Here is a 21,373-nt window from a genome sequence, read left to right as displayed (position 1 = left end):
ACGAATTAAACTTGGTTTTAGTTTTTCTTCCAGACAAGCGCTGGCTTTAGATTCGTGGTCATCCGTTCACCAGCATAAAGCTTACACTTCATTGATTCAGTGCAGATAATTGATGTACCCATTTGGTACGGGAATGCTTAATTCAACGCCGGCGGCTTTAGGCACACTTTTGAAAATTTCCCTAAGAGCAACATGTCATCCGGCTCTATTACGTGAGCACAGCCACACACGCCACAGCGGAATGGGTGCATAACGTAAACTTGCCTGGTCTCTGTCGCTCTCCATCGGTGATTTAGACCCGGTGGGGCATACAATCAGTACGTGTACACTGTCTTATTCTGCAGCTTGTTGAAGAAATTTATCCGGCCGCAAACGCGCCAGTAGCACAAAGGTGGCGCTAGGAAAAGACGGCGCTCAGATTCCCACAAGCAATTTATGTGTCTCCTATGTGCTAGGCTCCATTTCGCACTCAAGTACGTCGCCACTATTTCGTGAGGGCCCTAATATTACGATATGGCTCACAGCATTCAGCATTAACAGTTTGCCTGGAATTGTAATGCCTTTCTTTTGTCGTCCGCAATAATAGCCGCTCCGCAGCTGCTCGCCGTGAAACTCGTTTGTCATGCTAAAATGTGGTGAAGAGACTGAAGTTCCCTCGACTCGCATCTTTGCGCTGTTGCTGCATCCCGCTGCTTCTCGGTGTTGGCGTTTTTAAGCCGTCTAGGCTTCTGATTCCAAACTAAACTGCTACCTGACACTGCTAGAAGTGCGGGCTCGAAGCCCCATGTAGAGTAGACGTTATGAAAGTTGCTCATAGAATCCCGACCGGCTTCCGCTTTTGTGCAGGCCAGTTGACCGCAGCAGCCGCCGCCTTCTGAGAGTGGCCCAAGAGTTAGGTTCCATACAAGAACAGGCGCCCACCCATCCACATTGAGTCTAGTTCCATGGCGCAGGCTAGCGCGTGTCACTCGACATTTCAGCAGCCCCGTGTGCCAGCCAGTTGCCATGGCGGCGCTTTTGACGACGTCGGCGACTAGCTTGACGAGTTTGAGCGGGGAAGTAATTTCAAGCACTGGAGTCATTCGCAGAAGTTGTGGAACGTTTACTTCAAACTCGAAGACAACTCGACCGACAACCAGGAGGCAAATTTCTAAAACTTCAATAACTAGCACTGACAGCCAATATAGTGCACACTGCCTCCTGGACGCCGGCATCCAAGAACCAAATGAGTCCGTTGCCGTGTTCGCCAGAGGACATAACCCGTCTTTGTCTGCGCGCTGACCCCACATGACTGAAGCCACGAAGCCGCGCCGCCGGATGCAATGTGTGAAATACCAACTCTGCTGGTATGGTCCGCAATTTCCAGCAGAATGTCGCATACTTCATAAAGGAAGCTACTGGCATTGAGCGAACACTGGCAACGTTGCCGCCGAAACGACTCCTTCTGCTGTGACCCAATCAGTAGAGGGGCCGCTTTGTGCGCGCCTAGCGATAATTCCTCCAGGCCTGAGTTGATCCGCACGGTAACCCGTGAGGAGCTCCTCAAACAGAAGCCCGGCTCGCCTGACCTGGCTACACTGGCCGTTACCAAAGCCGCGCTCGAAGAGATCCGGCAGGAATTTTAACCTCGTCAGTCGTTGCCGGCGGCAAGGATGGCGGATCCACAACTCATTAGCTACGCGGCAGCCATCCGTCGCCCTAAGTTCGCTATTGTACGCCTGCCATAGCAATTGCCACCGACAGCCACTCCAACGCCGGCATTCTACCAGCGGTCCCAGCGCCCACCCGCCGTGTGCCTTACGGTTCGCAAGGCGACTCTGGCGCAGTTCTGGCCAGCAACCGCACTGCTATCAATGCGGGGCAGCCCCCCACCTGCATCGTCATTGCCCCTACCACGAAATCGGGCCTCGGCACTGTCCACGAGACGCTTGCTGTCTCATTTTCGGTGAGCGACCCCATGAAATCGAGAAATGCCTTCCTCCTCGTGACACCTCTCCCAAAGGCCGACCACAGTCGCCGAGCGGAACAACCGACCCTGCAGAACTCCCGGCGGCCAGCAGCTTCTGAACGCTTGACCGACACGAGGCGAGCCACACCAATCTAGGATCGTGAAGAGTATTTGAGCATCTGCTGCCAGTGGCCGTACATCTCAAGATAGTGAAGTCAAATCGATGTATCTGTAGGGTCCAGGTGCCGTATCTTCTGCTCTTGGCGGCGCTCTTCCTTGCTACGCAAAACTTTTAACCACCGCCCATACGATACAGATGGTGATGCCATATAGGATGGAAACCATGCGGAACCTCCGGCAGCGACCAGCAGCCGGACGCTTGACTGGCACAAGCAGAGCCACGCCAATCTAGAGATGAGAAAAACACATTTGAGTATTTGCCGCCACTGGCCGCTAATTCCAAGACCGTGATATCGAGTCTATGTATTTGTAGGGTCTGCGGTTGGTGCCGTCCTCTCAGGCGACCCACAATATTTAATCCCCGCTCAGACGATCAAGCTGCTGATTTAGTAGAACGTTAAGTTGGGCGAGTTTGGTATAGGTTCATGGTTGAAAAACAGTGCACAAAACACTAGACACAAGAGTCCTGTCGTCGCCTTTACTCTTTTCTCTAGTCTTTTGTGCGCTGTTTTTCAACCATCAAGCTGGTGATGCCATTTTAGGATGGTGACCGTGCGGAGCTTCCAGCGGCGAGCAGCAGCCGGATGCTTCATATGCATGCGGCAAGCCAAACCAATCTAGTCAAGGGTTCGACGGCATACCGTCTGGTCAGGAATCATCGCTTGATGAGATTCATTGGTCATTGACTATGGTCAAACAAAAATGACGTTTCGGGAGCGCTACGGCCCTTGTTCACAATGAGCAACCGGCTCGACGTCCCGGGCATTTTGTAGCGGTTAGTACCGTTTTGAGACATTTAGCGTAGATAGGATGCAATGTGCCATCATTCTTATTTATTGTGTTAGGCGTAGTCTAGATGATTAGTGACTCGAGATTTCGGCGGGCTGATACAATCTTTTCTGTTGTCACTATATCTGCTTCGTCCCAGTTAATTTCATGGCCAGTCTCTTGCGCATGCTCCGCGTTTGCGTTCGTTGCCGCTTTTCCTCTTCTTACGTCGTACTGATGTTCTTTCAGGCGTCTCGTGAGATCTTTTGTTTCGTCTGTGTAAACTGATGAACAGTCGGCGCAGGCGATTTTGTAAACTACGCCGGGAAACTTTGCACGAGGGAGCTGATCTTTCACGTTTACCAGCTCATTTCTTATCTTGCTCGTTGGTACATGTGCAACATGGACGCCGTGCTTGCGGAACATCCGCGCCAGCCCCTCACTGATCCCTGATATATACGGGATAGGGGCTCGCTTCGGTTTCGGTGCGTCGGCACTTTCGTCTTCCCTGGCAGTAGGCTTCTTCGATGGAGCCAATCTTCTTTTCGTGTTATGAATGAAGGAAAGCGGGTAGCCGTTTCTTTTTAAGTCATTTTCCACGGTCTTCATTTCGTGGTGTAGGGCTGCGTCTTCACTGCAGACTTCCCTGGCGCAGTTGATTAGAGATGCAACCACTGACCGCTTGTGACTCACTTGGTGCGCTGAATTGAAGAAGATACCTAAATTTCAATAAGCGCAGAACTTCCAACTTTTATTCTGCGCTTTTATTCAGCACAGAGCGTAGAGTTCTGCGCTCTGTGTGTGTACGTGTTTTCTGTCTCTGTTCGTGTTTCTTTTGCGCAGTTTAATCATGAACGACAAGCAACAACTAGCCCGCTAGAAAACCCTGCTTGAAAGATAATCGTCGCCACTGATTATCTCATGCACTACGCTGAAAAGATCACCAACAGCTGAGGTTGCGAAATTTCTCGTCGAATGTGTCTACCTGAGGCACAGCGCCCCGGCATTTATTATCACGAACAGAGGCACCACATTCACTGCAAAACTCCTGGAATCGCTCACGCGACTGAGTGGAACTACTCACAGGAGAACAACTGCTTACTATCCCTAGACGAATGGTTTGACCAAGGGTCCTAACAACAGAACTCTTGTCGACATGCGGTCCACGTTCGTCGACGTTGAGCAGCGGTCTTGGGGCGATGTCCTGCCATATATTGTTTTCGCGTAGAACAAGGAGCGACAAGAAACCATGCGGAGGACGCCCTTCTTTCGGTTGCATGGCCGCTTATTGTCGACAGTGTTGGAAACCATGGCGCCCTCAAGGATGTCCGGACTGCGGCGGCGGCGCCTAGGAATTTATTCTTTATGCAGAGGAAGCCCGACAACCTGCACGGCTTCGAATCCCACACAAACGAGGCCGTGAGGCCCTGCATTACCATCACATCCACAGATCGGTGGCGTTGGCATCGAACGACGGAGTGAGGCTATGGACACCATTCGACGCCGAGGTCTTTTGAGAAAACAACTAAAGCAGTACTTCGTTGCCAATAGCGTGCTTCGTCAGCTAAGCGAGGGTACTTATGCAGTTCTTCCGGATGAGTTTTTTAGAAGAACTCGCGTTCAACAGACACCTGCGATCGCCCATGTTGTTCAGATGAAGACTTACCTTTCGCGAGACATTTTGTGCTTAAGCGCCGCGCGTTGCCAAATTACTTTGTTTTTCTCTGTCGATTCAGTGAAGGGCAATGCCGCGTGTGCTAAAATAGCCGTTCGGCGGCTGCTCGGCACGAAGCTTGTGCGACATGCTGTTTCCTTTGATTACGAAACTGAAGTTTCCCTCATGCCACCACTCTGTGCTGTTGCTGCTTCTCGGTGCTTATCGGTGTTGGCGTTTGCCATCTAGGCCTCGAGTTCCCGACCCAAACTCCTACGTGACATTGGGTTCGTTATCTCATCTTTCTCTCCTGGCCGCTTGAGTGAGTGACCTTGTACAGGCTTCATTCATGCGACGGCTCAGGGTGGGCTCCATATAGTAGGATTTTTCAAAAATTTCGACCATTTTATGCAATTTCGTAAATGAGTGCAAAAAATTACACGCTGATGTTTTTCGTTCCTATTTCCGTTTTAAACTAACGATTTGTACCGCGACGGCCGCGTTTCGACGGAGGCGAAACGCAAGAGGCGCCCGTGTGCTGTGCGATGTCAGTGCACGTTAAAGATACCCAGGTGGTCGAAATTATTCCGGAGACCTCCAATACGGTACCTGTTTCTTGCTTTCTATTCACCGTCTCACCTTCCTCTCTTCCCTTACGGCGCGGTTCAGGTGTCCACCGAGATACGTGAGACAGTTACTGTGCCATTTCCTTTCCTCAAAAACCAAGTTACCAATTTACCAAATACCGTTTTGGGCATTCTTGGGACCTGCGCGTATATTATTTAAAGCTGCACTTTTAAATTTTGCTTTCGGTTCTCTGTATGCCCCAGTGCATCCGCCCGGAGTTATGACCTCCTTAGACTGCAGAATTGTTTTTTTTTTATGGCGTTTAACGTCTCAAAGCGACTCAGGCTATGAGAGACGCCGTAGTGAAGGGCTCCGGAAATTTCGATCACCTGGGGTTCCTTAACGTGCTCTGACATCGCACAGCACACGGGCCTCTAGAATTTCGCCTTCATCGATATTCAACCACCGCGGCCGGGATCGAACCCTCGTCTTTCGGGTCAGCAGTCGAGCGCCATAACCACTGAGCCACCGCGGCGGCTCAGACTGCAGAATTAGCTCAAAATAAGGGATGCACAGTCGAAAAAAGACTACACGATTCCGTTTCTTGCGCTTACTCTGCAATCACGGAAAACCAGTCTGTTCAACTTTATGCGCTCTCGTCCTTAGACGCTCGCAAGCTATAAAAATTGGCTATATTTAATTGTGCTGTAATGATCCCCCTTTAAATAAATCTCCTGTATTGTACATTTGTGAAAATAAAGAATTATTAGCAATGAAATTGTGTAAATTTCTTAATTTATACCCGACGTTTTCAACATCTGGCAATTTTTAAGCTTAGAATCGCCAACCAAGCGCAGCCCTGCAAATTTGGCTTGCAGTGAAAGTCGATCTGCGCATAATCTCCAGATGCTTGGAAAGCAACTTACTCGGCGAATCTGCGTCGGCGAACCGTGCCGTGTGAGCGGTGCAAACCACTGGCGCCGGTCGACGAGAAGCTGCCACTCGCGCGTTATCCCTCCATTTCCTCTTTATATGAAAGTCTTGGTGCATGCGGCGCAGAATCACCACAAGCTTGATGGTAACACGCTGTTGCAGGAAGCATAACAACTAATGAATCATCCGCGGCAGTAATTCAGAAAGGAGAGCGAGTTTAATACCGGCAAAACTTTTTTGTTGTTTCCAGCAAATCAAAGACCTAATGCAGGACAAGACCACCCCGGACCACCAGGCTGGAATCTTTCTGGCGTGTGCATATAGAAAAAGGGTCGACAAAGTCCCTGTGAGAGGCCTGGCAGCCGCATTCAGGTAAAATTTTCTCCCCTTTTCTTCCCATTACGGTCTCAATTGCCAAATACGTACCCAAAAACGTACCTTTTATTGACCTAATACAGAACTACGGGGGCACCACTGAAGTTAAGAACCCCAGAGAAGCCGCAGCGTGTACAGTGGCGTCGATGCGGTGTGCCACCTACGAAATATGATTGAACCGTGTTCTAGCCATTGCCTAGCTATATCGCGAACATTGATGAGAGCATAACTTGCTATTAATCCTAACGCGACTACCGTATATACTCGCATATAGGTCGACGTTTTTTTTTTCAAAAATGTTGCCCATAATTAGTTATCGACCTATATTTGTGACCAAAGAACCTCGACCTATATTCGTGACGCAGGTCTTCATCATGCGGGTGCGCACAGTGAATTGCTGTATGTACCCGCATCGCTGTTTCCCTCATTTCTGGGGTCTTATCGTGGTAGACAGCTTAGGAAGCAGTATATTTTGGCATTCTGGGCAGGAGCGGGGATAGTAAAGCACGGTAGGTGTTGGTGGCGTACCACATAAAAAGAAGAGGAAAAAGTTTTGTCAGCGATACATCTGTAAACCTTTTTAAAGCTGAGATTTCATATCTTGAACGGTTCTGTTGATTGCACATCAGGTTTCTTTCTGCGGATACCTAGGTTTCTGTATATTTGCTTGCTTTTCAGAGATTAAAGTCAGATGAAGTGTGCGCTTGTCCTACGTCGTGTGTGCATGTTTTTCAAAACATGTGCGTCGACTTATATTTGAATAATATTTTTTTATTTCTCGGCAAGCCCAATGTATAGGGGTCGACCTATATTCGTGGTTGACCTATATGCGAGTAAGTACGGTAGTTAAAAAAGTCTTTAAAAGGGGCACAAAAATAATTTAGTCCATGGCTGTCTTGCCAGAGCAGTGTGCAGGGTCACTATTAAACCACTCGGCCATGTCTTTACATTTGCGTCCATATATTAATGCTACACATGAGCCGCTGGTAGCGTCGCCATCGTTGTTTCTGCGGGCCAGTCGCCGCGCCTGGTAATTGATAACGAGTCACTTCCCCCTAACTTGTTCCGAAAGTATTGTTAAGAACGATTTTCACGCACATAAACGATGAAGAGAGGAAAGACTGAAAGGTAATAGACATGCACCAAGTTGCCCAGAAAGAGGTTCTAAACTACTTGCTGCGCTGAAGCGGTCTGACTGAAGTGAAGCACAAAGCTGGGAAAGTTCGTATCACTTCATACATTCCAAAATGCGAAGAAAAACGACAGCTGCACGCCACGAAGCGCTTAGTCTTGAGTGCGTGTGGTATGTCTCTCACATATATTTCATATGTCTGTCATAAGCCCCTCATCCCCCTTTACTTGTCTTCGGTTTTTTTAGAGCATGAAGTTAATTAGCTTATTCCTCAGTTTCATGCCGTCGGCGTTCGCAGTGTCACCTACTTTGGTTGACAGGTGGTGATGTGGAGTGAGAAAAATCTTCCTGCTCACTTACAGAAAAAAGAAAAAGGCGGAGAGAAACGGTTTCCGTCTCATCTGCGGGAGGTGTTTGGTTTGAAACACGGTGTAAGAATATTTTAGCTGTTAACATTGACCGCCCACCGCCGCGGAGAGCGCACACAGATTCTGTTTGCCCTCTAGTATAAGCGCCGACCGCAGCGGCGCAGGGGCGCTGCGGAGTGTTGGCCATTCGCTTGCGGAATATGCTGTTTTGTGCGTTCCTTCCAGTGATATAGAAAATGGTAAAAGCAAGCACTAGGACTCCCCATATCCACCTCAACGGAAAAACTGGAAGCAACGAAGGTCCACAATAGATGGCAGGAACTATACGAACCGGTGAGAACTGCTCAGCTAGATAGACTGAATCAAGTGAGGACAGGAGGAACATTTATAGGATGGTTTGGTTTATTGGTTTATTAGGGTTTAACGTCCCAAAGCGACTCAGGCTACGAGGGACGCCGTAGTGAAGGGCTCCGGAAACTTCGACCGCCTGGGGTTCTTTAAAGTGCACTGACATCGCACAAAACACGGGCCTCTAGAATTTCGCCTCCATCGAAATTCAGCCGCCGCGGCCGCAATCGAACCCGCGTCTTTCGGGCCAGCAGTCAAGCGCCGTAACCACTGAGCCAGCGCGGCGGGGGAAGTATAGGATGGATAGGCCTCCGACCAGACAGAGCCCCGCGGGAAAAAGACGTCACCCCAGACGTGAGAAGGAATCTACTAATCACACCTCTACCGGGAAACATTCACCCAATGCACAACAAAGAACGCACAAAAACACGGGGCCAAGGCGATAGCTAAAAATGTGAAAAACAAGAAAGCTGAGGATGTTGCCTATGTGGACGCAACAAGCGGGAAGCATGGAGCGGCAGTATCGGCAGTGGTCGATGGAGAAGACACACCCAAAATCACAGCCTCGTCGCGCGCACCCCAGACGTAACGACGGCCGAAGAAGTTGCAATAGCGCTCGCTTGCGTCGATACCCGAGCGCACATAGTTATTAGCGACAGCAAAAACAGCCGCAATAAATTTTTTAAAATGTAGAATTTCAGAGGAAGTCAAGCTCATCCTCAAAACGAACCCAATAAATAGAGGAATATCCATAATATGGACGCCTGCGCACGAATCTGCCCCTGGCAACGAGGCTGCGCACGAGCTCGCGCGAGATCTCTACTAACGAGCTGCCACAGGGCAACCCGAATGGAGAGAATTAAGATAGCATAGCCACATATAACGAAACTTGGGAAAAAACCCACCTAGGTGCAAATTTATTTATTTATTTATTTATTCAAAATACCCCAAAGGCCCTCATTTGAGGGTATTACATGGGGGGGGGGAGTAAGTACAAAGCATTGTTATAAGGTTAAAAATATTGCACTAAAATAAAATAGAAATCACAAAATATTAATCATAAATAGGCATTCACAGAAATCACAAAATATTAATCTATAAATAGGCATTCACAGAAAGGGTCGCAACAATGCACATAAAAGCAAAATTTAAGCATAAATAACAGCACCGCTAGAAAAAGAAAAAGACGACACTGGAAAAGGTGCGCTGAAGTACAAAACAAAAATTATAAAATAAAAAGAAGACAAGGCAGAAGAATAGAACGCTCAAAAAATACCTTTTTAGTTGTTGAAACATGAGTGCATAAGATGTTGGAATTTATTTAGATCAGATTCTGTGGCAATTTCTGATGGCAAAGCGTTCCATTCGGTTATTGTGCGTCGTAAAAAAGAATAGGCATAATGGAATGACTGGCAGTTAATGCGTTTAACTTTGTAAGGATGATCGCGACGTGGAAAGATAACTGGCGGTGACTGAAAGAATTCATCATGAAGGGAAGGATGGTGATAAAGCTTGTGGAAGAGTGATAGACGGGAAATTGTTCGGCGCAGTGCTAAGTTATCTAACTCGGCTTTAGTCTTCAATGAGGTGACGCTGGTGTAACATGAATAATCAGAAAAGATGAATCGCGCAGCACGGTTTTGCAGGGCTTCCATGTTACTGATGATATAATTCTGATGAGGATCCCAAATGGCAGACGCGTATTCGAGTTTCGGACGGATTAATGTGGTGTACGCTAGTTTTTTTACATGTGTCGCGGCCTCTTTTAAATTATGTTTGAGAAGTCCGAAAGTACGGTTAGCGGAGGCAAGAGTGAGATTAATATGATGATTCCATGATAAGTCGGATTGAAGGTTAATGCCAAGATACTTGTAACTTGTGGTGAATTCTACACTATTGTTATCAAGAAAGTAGGCGGTAGGAATACGTGGCTTGTTGGTGAAAGACATGAGCTTAGTTTTGGAAAGATTTAAAGGCATTAACCAATTAGAACACCATGTGCTTATCGCTTCAAGATCAGACTGCAGTGGCTGGCTGTCAGTGTTACAGGTTATACGTCGATAAAGCACACAATCGTCAGCAAATAGTCTGATTCTGGACGTCACGCAATTGGGTAAGTCATTAATATAGATGAGGAAAAGTAAAGGTCCCAGTACACTGCCTTGTGGAACTGCAGACGTAACATTAGCGTAACATGAGTTAGAGTTGTTAACTGATGAGAGTTAACTGAGAGTTGTTAAATGATTTCACAAGGACACAAAAAGAGACGAGGAGACAACGGACAGGCGCCTGTCCGTTGTCTCCTCGTTTCTTTTCGTGTCCTTGTGAAATCATTTGCGCCTAGGTGGGTTTTTTTCCCAAGTTTCAAGATGCAAAACCAACCAGCCCGTCAACATGCCTTACTGACATATATCGAGTTTAGAGAACACTATAACTCACAAAAAAGGACATTTCCACCCCCAGATCGGTCTCCTCAACAACAAGGCGCGTATCTGGAGGAGGTTACAAGCTTGAAATTACATCTGTCCAATCTGGGGCTACCTGACACAGACCGGGGATGCAAACACGCGAAGTGTAAGAATTGCGGAAAAGGGGACGCTCTTGACCACATAATTTGGGAATGCGCCGATCCGCCGGGCGCCGGCATAAACATAAACAGTAGAGAAGCCTGGGAAGTTTTAATGCGAACAAGGACCCCGCCATCCAGCAGCAAGTCAACCACCTGGCGGCTGAGGCCGTGAAGCAACAATGTAACTTCGCTAGTCCTTAGTCTGTGGAGCATGCCTGCCCGCGTCCCAAGCCTGCGTGCCGGGACCTGGGATCTGGGGGCTCCTCCTCGATGGATCAATAAAAGTTGTATTCATTTATTCATTCGCTTGCCGAGCGGCGGACGCGGCTTAGGGTTTTGCATGCTTTCGGTGGCATTTTGTGTTTGTCAGTGTTATGCGCTGCCAGGGTGCACCACAAGATGTGGACGTTAGGTCATTTGCTTCCACGATGGGGTAGGCACCGTTCACGAAAAACGTTTGGTAGAACTAGCTTTTTGTGTCGCGGTTTGGGCCCAGCCGCAGTGATAGTTGTGCAAACGCACGTGGTGGCACGGGCCGAGGCCGTGGGCGGTCGTCCCGGCCTATGTACATCCGCCGTCAAAAGTAAATAGAAGGCGACTTTGTCGAAAAATTTTAATTTCTTTAAATCTAAAGCATAATGGTCTATGTTTGTCGGTGCACAGTGCAATTCACACAATTACAATTCGGCTGCACATATGTATTCAAGGATGTATGAAATGAGGCGGCAATTATTAAATTTTTTCGTTAATATTGCCTTCCATTTACTTCTGACGGCACCTGTACAGGGTCGTCCACTCTAAGTACGAACACGGCGCAGCGTGGCCGTGCTCCGCGGGGCGCGAGCGCATCCGGCGCGGTCGCGCATCGAAGCTCTGTGGCGCAGGCGCACACGGGCCCGGAGGCGGTGCTTCGTGTCGTCTGCCACACGCCGGTGCGCGCAGTGCTTGCTCTGCGGTGAAGCGCGCCTAACTCTCTGCATGACTACAGCGATCGTGTGCACCGCGACAGCACTGCGGGAAAGCCCACTAACTACAGCGCGTTGTCGCTGGTTGCGCGTACAACTCAGCAGCCTCTCTTCTCAATGCCACGATCTCGGTGAAATTCGAGTATTGCTGAAAGCTTGTTACTTCAGGTTTGGATTTGGTTTATGGGGTTTGACGTCCGGAAGCGACAGACTACAAGAGACGTTATAGTCGAGGACCCCAGATAATTGTCGACCACATGGGGCTTTTTAACGTGCTCTGACATCCCACAGTCCACGGGTGCCTTGCGTTTCGCCTTCACTGAAACGGGGCCGCTGCAGCAATACTTGCATTTCATCGAGATTGTGGCATTGAGAAGAGAGGCCGCTGAGTTGTCGTACGCGCAACCAGCGACAACGCGCTGTAGTTAGTGCGCTTTCCCGCAGTGCTGTCTCGGTGCACACGAGCGCTGCAATCATGCAGAGAGTTAGGCACGCTTCACCGCACAAGCACTGCGCGCACCGGCGGTGTAGCAGACGACACGAAGCACCGCCTCCAGGCCCGTGTGCGCCTGCGCCGCAGAGCTTCGATGCGCGACCGCGCCGGATGCGCTCGCGCCCCGCGGAGCGCGGTCACGCTGCGCCGTGTTCGTACTTAGAGTGGACGACCCTGTACATAGTGGCTGTGTGATGTGCTGGTTGTTGCTATGGGACATCAAGGGGGAGGGGAGCCGGGTCCAGAAGCGGAGTAAACGCGATGATGCTTCGTACCCAACGGCTGATCGGGCTACCAGAGTTGTCCGGACGAAGTGTCACTTTTGAAGCTGCGTCGGAGTCTGCTCGCCTATAGCTTTGGCTCCAGGCAGGGCAGATAGGATATTACAACCGAGCGACCACGTCTGCGCGAAACACTTTTCCGAGCATATTGTCCTGTAGCGGTGAGTGCAGTCCGGCGAACAGGAAAACGGCTTCTAAACGAAACTCTTTATTTGGGCTGACTTGCGCCCGCAAAGAACTGAATCATCGGCGGCGGCGTAGCAACAAGCGTGCTCGGCGGTCGTCGAACAGAATGCCGGCCGCTCTCGGCCATGCTCTCTTTAAAGCTGATAGTGAACTTTCGAGACAAAGCTTGGAAAGTTACTAAAACGTTCTGGAACAACGTAGAATCGGCTCCGCCTGGATGCGATCAATCGAGATAAATCTAGGCGTGTCTTGCAACACAAACAAATTGATAAAGCGGTGTTCCGGCAGCTTTGAAGAATGAACAACTACGAACATTCGCTGCGATATGGTATGAAGTCGTACTATACCGAGTTCAGTTGCAAGGCAACTCTAAATGCACCCAAGAAACCGGCGCTGTTGGCGAATGCTGTGTGCCAGATGTCCTTGATATCTGTGAAAACAGGCAAGTTCATGAACTCCTCCAAAAAAACGAGTCTGCAGCAACGTGTGCCAAGCAGGCAAGCAAGTGGTCCGCACCCGCCGCTTGGGGGCGGTCTGGGAAAAACAAAGATGCCGAACCACTATGGAGCACTCAAAAGACACTGTGCACATGTAGCGGGAGTACATCATGCGTGCCAGCTGATCAAGGAACAACCTCTCTTCCGCCATGAAACATGGACGCGTCTCCTCACAAGTGCAAGCTCCGTCTCCATCGGTATTCATGGTGCTAATGATGCTAAGGATTGTCTCTTGTGCACTGGTCCCAGTACTTAACATTCTAGGAGCTCAGCGTTCCCTGTACATACCACGGCAGCAGAGTAATAAATTTTGGTGGTCAGTTTTCACTTGCTGTACATTTTGGTGCCAAAAAGATGGTAAGTCATGCCGGTAAGATTTATAAATATCTGCAGCTGCATAATTTGCCGGAGCCTAGAACGCTCAGGGAGAATTTCGTGGCCCAACGTTATCGAGGTCAACAAGTCGATTTACCGTGCGAACGGCAGTTATTCTCAACTGACATCCGTCAATCCCAGTTTAAAGTCGCCTGAGTATTTTACCTCAGCTCGTGCACGCCAGTCTTTCTTTGAGGGTGACAGCAGCTCAGCATCGCCCGTGTCGGCTTAAAAGATGAGCTTGGCAAGAGGAACGCCAGGAGAACTTCCACAAATTATTTTCGCATCGTGTAGCTAAAGGTGCACTGCACTAGCCATTAAAACATCGGAAATGCACTCTTAGTGTTCTGTGGTCCCTGTGCTCGTTCGTATAGCGGTACAGCCGTTCCGCAACGCAGCACAAGAGCGCGTGTTCTATTTTTCGCTGCGGTGGCGATATTTCTGATGCAGCCAAAATGCGGAACCACCCTTAAGGTTTCTCTGCACAATAAGGAACCCAAGCTGGCCGAAGTTGACCATGTTCTCTACACAGTCGGCATATTCTCACAGCGTCGGCGCTTTACACTGCTCAGGCAATGTCCGAATGTACGCATAGGCTCTTTGGCCCAAATGTGGGAGCATGGGCGTTGCGGCCGACCTTTTATATTTCAGAGTCGGTATAGTTAACCATGCTGTCAGCGTCCGTGCGGATGAATAACAGAAAATTTGCAGTGGACGCATTTGAATAACGAGCTCGGAAGGATCGCAGGGCAGCGTTTTCGCTGCTGTTCCACCCCTTCATGCAGTCTCAGCAATTAAAAGAAGAATGCGTCAAAAATTATTCGGTGTCGACAGCAGTTTCAATCCTTCTCTCACTTGCCGCGGCGGTCTAATTTCGATGGCGGTGAAATTCTAGAGGCCCGTGTACTGTACGATGTCAGTGCAAGTTAAAGAACTCTAGATGGTCGAAATTTCTGGAGCCCTTCATTACAGCCTCTCTCATAGCCTATGGCGTTTCATGATGTTAAAACCTCTTAAAAGCAAACAAACTTAAACAAGCGCCTGTACAGGCCGCGGTCGCGGCACCAAACGATCGCGCAACACCTGAATTACGGCTGCCGCAGCTCGGCGACAGGACAAGCCGGCATCGTGTGGCGTCGTCTGTCCGCGGTCAAGAGAAGCGCCATGGAGCAGCGAACAAGATCTGGTCGCGCCGCCGGACGCAGTGTCAACACTTAAATATATTTTTACACCATGGTTTGAAACCAACCGAAACCCTTTGCAGAGTATCACTGCAGTCCGGACTCATCTCCGGCTGCGTAACTTTGGGCGATGAAAACAACATATTTGTGAAACCTTCGCTGTCGCACCCCAGCTAACGCTCAAGCATTTGCGTCAACACTTGTAGCAGTGCTGTGGCTTTTTTCTACTTTTTCGAGCTTCCAAAATTTATCAAGTCCTGTTGCTTAGAAAAAATGAAAGATTCTAAACCACGCGACGTGAGAAGGCCGTTTTACGGCGGCTCTAATTAAGCCACTCGAATGCGTGAAGCCGCTTTTTAATGTTGCCAGCAACGCGGAGGTTATTCATTTGAGATATGACAGGCCTGGCTAGGCACCATTCGCCCTGCGGCGTTGAATTAGAGTCGTCAGGCTTTATTTAGAAAGCAAAAGTAATGATTCGGTGAGGTGGCAAGATGGCGCGGATGCATGCATACATGAGCACTGAGAGGAGGGGCCATTGGTCGCTACTTCCCTCGTGCGCGGCCTACAACGGCCTAGCGCGCTCGGTAGCTTTCACATCAGACCCGACAAATTCGCTCGCGTACAGTCATTGCTTGTACAACAAAGGGGTCCTAAAGAAAGCGTCTTTTTTTAGCACAGATCGTTTAAAAAACTTCTTATGCAGACAAGCAAATGTTCTTGAATGACTATATTCATGTGAACAGGGAGAATTCAGAGCTTTTTAAAATTTTCTCTAACCTTTTTGCCTTCACCTTTGTGTAAACGCAGCCAAAAAGGCAACCCGGACCTGTTAATTTCGAAGGCTCATCTCTCGGACCACGACATGTACTTCCAGAGCTGCCGCATTTTGCCTTCAACCTTCCTGCAAAGACCTAACAAAGATGACATCACATCCACATACGACTTCAGTCTGGTGAGTCAAGGCTCAGCCTTCACGGCTGTGGACATATCGTCGGTAGATGCAGAGACGCTGCTTCACGCTTTCACAGCCCACACTGCGCGGGTGCACGTTATGCTGCTGTCACCCACACTTCGCGCACTTTTAAGCTTGAAGTTCCCAGGCACCCTTAGAGCGTGTGGGGGTAGCGGTCTCGGACTCGAAGGAGATGCCCTCGACTCAGCGTGGCAAGCTCAGCGGAGACCAGCTACCAAGTGACAAGAGGGTTTTGGTCGTTTGGTGCCCAGCTTTCGCCGGTCGCAAGCCAGAGAATGGGACGGTGCCAAAGGTTCACAAACAAAACAAAGTTTATACAGCAATGAGACGATAGAGAGGATTTCACAATCACTAGTACAAACACATACAAAGTGATTAGAAAAACAATGCAACTCATGCAAAGTTAAACTCGAGAGAGGTTACAATACAAAGGAAATATTGCCCCTAAAGTGCACTAACACAAGAGAGAGGCAAACAAACAAAACACAATTTGTTCACCGGGCACTGCGACAGTCCGACGACCAGAGGTCCACGACGATACCGTCCCGCAGACTGGCGCATGTTGCCTCGTTGGTCCGTTGCTGGTCGAGTGGTGTGGTTCCGGGAGTCAAGCGGGCGCGCTTCTCCGAAGCTTAACGGCGGCTAGGACTAATCTGGCAGCGGTCAACGTCCTTCTTTTATAGGCTTGCTTCCACGTCTGTTTGTTCTACGTGCCAGAGTAGGCGCGCACATACACGCACTATCGGCCGTGCAGACTCTGTTCCTTTCTCTCGCCGGCCGCGCGTCCTCATTGGTCAAAGGTCTAGGGCCGCTTCTCGAAGGTTCGGGCTAGTTCTGGCGTAGCACCGTCGCCGACGTCCGAGTGCAGACGAGGGGGACATGTCTTAGCGCACGCAAGGCTACGCCATTTTCCCCTGGTTAGCAGTAAAAGCGACTCCGACGTTCGAGAGAAATCTTCGGCATGGATGACTCATTTCCTCCCCGCACGCCGTGTCGGTGAGCGGTGGTGGAGGGGGCAGAAACGCACAGCAGGCTAGTCGCACAGCGGGGTTCCCTTTTCCCCCGTTTTACGACCGCGCGGCGAGACGCGTCCATGCGGCGCAGATTTTGTTTGTTTGTTTCAAAAATGCGCCGAATTTCGTGACACGGCCCTTTCCTTTCAGAATATTGTGTAATTATATTCACAAAACACAAAATTCGCGCGCACATGCATGCGCTCACAAACTCGATGGCGAATGCCAAAATACATACATCAATACCATGATGTTTTTCTCATACATAGCACAGTGTACTTGCACATCCTGCACTTCTGCCTGCACTTGCAGTGACAGATTGCACTTCAAAGCACGCAGCAGTTCAGCGGTACAATTCGCGCGCACGTGCATGCGCTCACAAACTCAATGGCGTATGCCAAGATACATAAATCAATGCAATGATGCTTTCACATAACAAAATGCAATGAACAGAAGGCACTTTAAAACTCGCCGCGATTGGACACTACATTAAAGGGAAGCTGGAGAGTTTTTCGAATTCGTTAAAATGCTCACGTGTGGAGTGGGAACTTTATAAATCGTGCGGGTGAAATTTTTTTACAGATTCATATCTTAGGAGGGACGTAATCGCCATTTAAAATTGCGCGGTAGCTCCGCCCCCCGCGGTCCGCCGAGCGCTGCTGGTGACCCTGACGATGCGAGCCAAAACCGGAAACCGCGGAGTGGTGACGTAAACACCGGTGATCCGTCGCTTCACAGGCTCCGCGGCCGTGCTTGTTTCTGCGTGCGTGCCATCATAAGCTGCTTCGAGCTGCCGTGTGTCTGTTTATTTGTGCGTATTTATGTTTGTGGTGAGATACAGAAAGGTGTGCAGCATCGAATGAAGCGGTGGACCCATCATGCCGGCGTTCTGAGCATGCCCTCGGCTGCACGAACATCCGCGGCCGCGACGATGTGATCTTTCATTATTTCCCTCAAAAAAAAGAAGCTCTCCGCGAAGTGAGTCGCTGCTGTGAAGCGAAGGGATTTCAATCCGTCAAAGGCAACAGTGCTATGCTCTGGCCATTTTCGTGATTAGAACTATCACCAGAGCCTGTCGACAATGCATTCACTGGGCCTGTCAACAGTCAGCTCGACTGAAACCCGGTGCAATACCGTCGTTTTCTGATAATTTCATTAATTTCTTGGCAGCACCAGCAGTCTTCTTCATTCTACACTGGAATGCAGCGGACGGAGGAACACCTTTTTTGGAAGTAGAGTGTTTACAATGACATCACTCAACTGCCAGGAATACATTTATAATAACGCATGTAGTCGTAAAGAATTGCCGACTGCCGCATGGTTTTATACATTAGTAATAATATTATATAATTGTGCGCCAAGAGTGCTACAGCCATCCTTGCGATTCGTCCTGCTCGGTTGCAGCACGAGTCCATCTAGTTAGTGAAAAACTCCCTTTCCACTAGAACTGAGAACAAGCACGATAAAGGCGGCGCGAACGGATGAAATTATTCTTACAAGGACTTGTAGCATGAACCAATTCGCCTAAACAAGGATTTTAATTTACTGCTAGCTTCCATCTTGGCACGCAGAACGGAAGGCGCACGTTTGTCACCTAGAAGAGTTTTGTCGCAAAGCGCTGCGAACTTATGTGTTATGAATCGAGCCGGCATGCAGCTACTATGAAGTGGTGCAAGCATAAAAGTTGCGTGCAGAAAGAGCCTGATAACTTCTTGCGCATGCCAATGAACTTTGTGGATTACAAGCAGATTTGCGGCAGGCAGCACTCACAAGCGGCAAGACAAAAACGCCGCCGATCGCATCCCGCTTACATTGTATTAGGAAAATTACGTCGGACAGTGCTATACTGCATTTGCTCGCCTCAAAATTCATCCATTGTATCTCTGAATGTAGTTTAGCAAGAAAAGTATACTTGCCAAAGTCATTTCCAACACGTGGAGATGCTGACACTTCGCTTTCGTTCGAGTCAAAATCACGGCTTGCGCCAGCATCGTTTCTTTCTTGGAGAGGTTTGCTCTTTGCAATCGGTTCTAACATGTAGGGGATGACGCCAAGATACTCCGGGTAATCTTCGATGTGTTCCATCGTCGTATAAGCAAAATAACAACCTCGAACCGCCGATCGCCGCGGTTCATGTGCAGCGGCGGCGGCAGAGCCGACCGAGCCAGCGCCATTGTTGACGTCACGAGGCGCCCAACCAATCACAGGCGGCAACTAGGCGCGCGAGCACGCCCGAGGCTGCTGCTGCACTTCTCGCCAAAATAAAATAGGTTTGCGCTTTCATTTGCGTAATTTCGACGAGAAATTCGAATTCCGAGGGTAGAAAACTGTAAAGTGCCTCTCTCCACTCAATTTTTCTGGGAAACCTTTCAGCATCCCTTTAACACAACTTTTCAGAGATGGAGCAAAGGAAGAGAAGGCATAATTTCGCGTGTACTTCTACATTTGGCCTACACTGTCGGCTCGGAACGGGGTTGTTTCCTTCAAGCTTTTAGTCGCACTCGTGATTCTCTTTTCCACGCGGCGGCGGTTTTTCTCCCTGTTGCGGGTTCGACTCTTCTTCCGCCTTCTGCTGAGGCTTCTTTTCCGTACGCTGCTCTGGTCCAGCTTCCTGTTCTCTCCGTGTCTCTGCTTGCACTTCGAGCTCTTCCTCTTTTCTTGCGGCCCGCACACGTCCGTTGCGAACAAATTTAACGTGAGTTCGCTCTTGACGGCTCCGCTGCTTCTCGTGTTCCCTTTCTTCTCGGCGCGCGCTCTTCTGTTCTCTTTTGCGCTTTCGTCTCCAGACCGAGTGCTTGCTGAATGCTTGGCTCGTTCGTCTGAACTTCTTTCTGACTTTGCTGCGATGTCCGTGCAGCTGACTTGCATCCGTCGCAGCTGCCTTTAGCTTAGTTTTCTTTCCTTCCATTTTCTTCCTGAATTTTCTCCAGGATTTCTGAAGTTCGATTCCACCTGTATCGGCGGTGTTCGATTCGCTTCTCTTTTCCTTCTTGCAAATTCTCCTTCGGTTCAAGCCCGGTTCACTGTAAATTGCGTCATCCGAGTTGCTCTCTCGCGATGAATCAACTGGTCCAGCTCTTTTGTTCTTCGAGGGCTGAGCTTTCTTCTTCCAAGTCATTTTGCCTTTTCTTCTTTCCGACTACTCTTCGAGCGCCATGCTCTGAGCTCGTCTCAGCAGTCATTGGAAAATCATTCTCCTCACTTTTGAATTCTGCTTTCTCTGATTCTTTCCTAAGCTGGTCAGTTTCAGTGCAGTGGTGCTCCATTCCTTGTACCGCACTCTCTCGTTCCTCAGAGGGAAAAATTTCCTCGCCTTGCTCATGGGAGAAATTTCCTCGCCTTCCTCATCGGGAAAGCCGTCCTCGCTGCTCAAGGGTTCACTCGGAACAGTTTCCGGGTCTTCACTGAGTGCGCTCTCCTCAACTATTACCACGTCTGAGCTTTGACATTCAGTGCCATTTAACCACTCCTTCTCGTGGTCGGCACTGCAAGACTCACACGTGTTCCACTCGGACTCCTCCATACATATCCGAACTGCTTCTTCGTCCTCAGGCGGCTGCCCTAGGGTCCCCTCTGACTGAATCGTCAGGTCGGCTTTTACCTCAGTGTCTACTACCTCGGTAGTAGCTACACATTCAGTTTCCTGAGGAAGCGACACTCCGGTCTGTTCTTCACTCTCGGTGGTTTCAGTTGCAGGAGCAGGCTGTTCCACAACCAAGCTTTCATCTGTGGAGCTAGTCACCACCTCTTCTGTGGTTGCTAACGAATCAGCTCGTGTACTGTGCGATGTCAGTGCACGTTAAAGAACCCCAGGTGGTCGAAATTTCCGGAGCCCTCCACTACGGCGTCTCTCATAGCCTTAGTCGCTTTGGGACGTTAAACCCCATCAACCAACCAATCAACCAACCAGTCTCGTTATTACTGCACATGTTTTCGCTAGAGGCTAACAAATGACACTCCGTTTCCTCAGCCTCCGCTTGTGCTTGCGCCGCTGTCTCTACTGTAGACCTATCGCCTACCGACCTTTCTTCCGCATGGGGAGCTACTGTCCCGTCAACCACATCGGTGTCCCATATTTCTGGGTCGTTCGGCGATCTCGCGCCCTTGATGTTACCCAGGATGAGGTCATACAGCAGCCGCTCCATGCACAGCTCTGTCACTTCTCCGGTGAAGTACGGAGTGTTCACGTGCACTCTGGCTTCATGTAACAGCTGAGCGGAACCATCCAAGAAATACACAGGGCTCGTTTCTCCAGTAAGTTCTTCATCGGTGACCAATTCCCTTTTGATGAAAACTCCGGTGCTTCCTGTGTTTCTCAGAACGGAAATGGACTTTCCTCGAATTTTGCCGGGAAGGACCGGCATTCCCTCATTTAGAGACCCTGGTCTCACGCACGTAACTGTGCATAACACTGGACGTTTCTCCCAGTACGCCTGTTCTACGCAGTCGGCCCTAAAGACTTCCTCCTCGCCGTCGTACGAAGAGCCACAGGGTTGCGATACCTGCGGGACTGGCTTTTCGAGACTTGGGCACGCCGCTGCTTTGTGCCCCTTATCTCCACACT

General features: G+C 49.5%; 1 protein-coding gene across 1 annotated transcript in view; it reads left to right on the top strand.

Annotated features, from left to right (window-relative positions):
* LOC149337712 (uncharacterized) overlaps positions 1-21,373 on the top strand; it is a 57,914-nt gene that overhangs the window by 13,276 nt on the left and 23,265 nt on the right. Inside the window, exons 3-4 of the mRNA XM_089554501.1 lie at positions 6,301-6,422; positions 15,631-15,775. Of these exons, the coding sequence (XP_089410627.1) occupies positions 6,301-6,422; positions 15,631-15,775 (267 nt within the window). The remainder of the gene's footprint in view (positions 1-6,300; positions 6,423-15,630; positions 15,776-21,373) is intronic.

Source organism: Amblyomma mixtum, chromosome 7 (assembly GCF_055824585.1).
Source record: "Amblyomma mixtum isolate Tamu chromosome 7, ASM5582458v1, whole genome shotgun sequence".
NCBI classification, from domain to species: domain Eukaryota; kingdom Metazoa; phylum Arthropoda; class Arachnida; order Ixodida; family Ixodidae; genus Amblyomma; species Amblyomma mixtum.
This window is presented reverse-complemented; position numbering and strand designations above follow the sequence as displayed.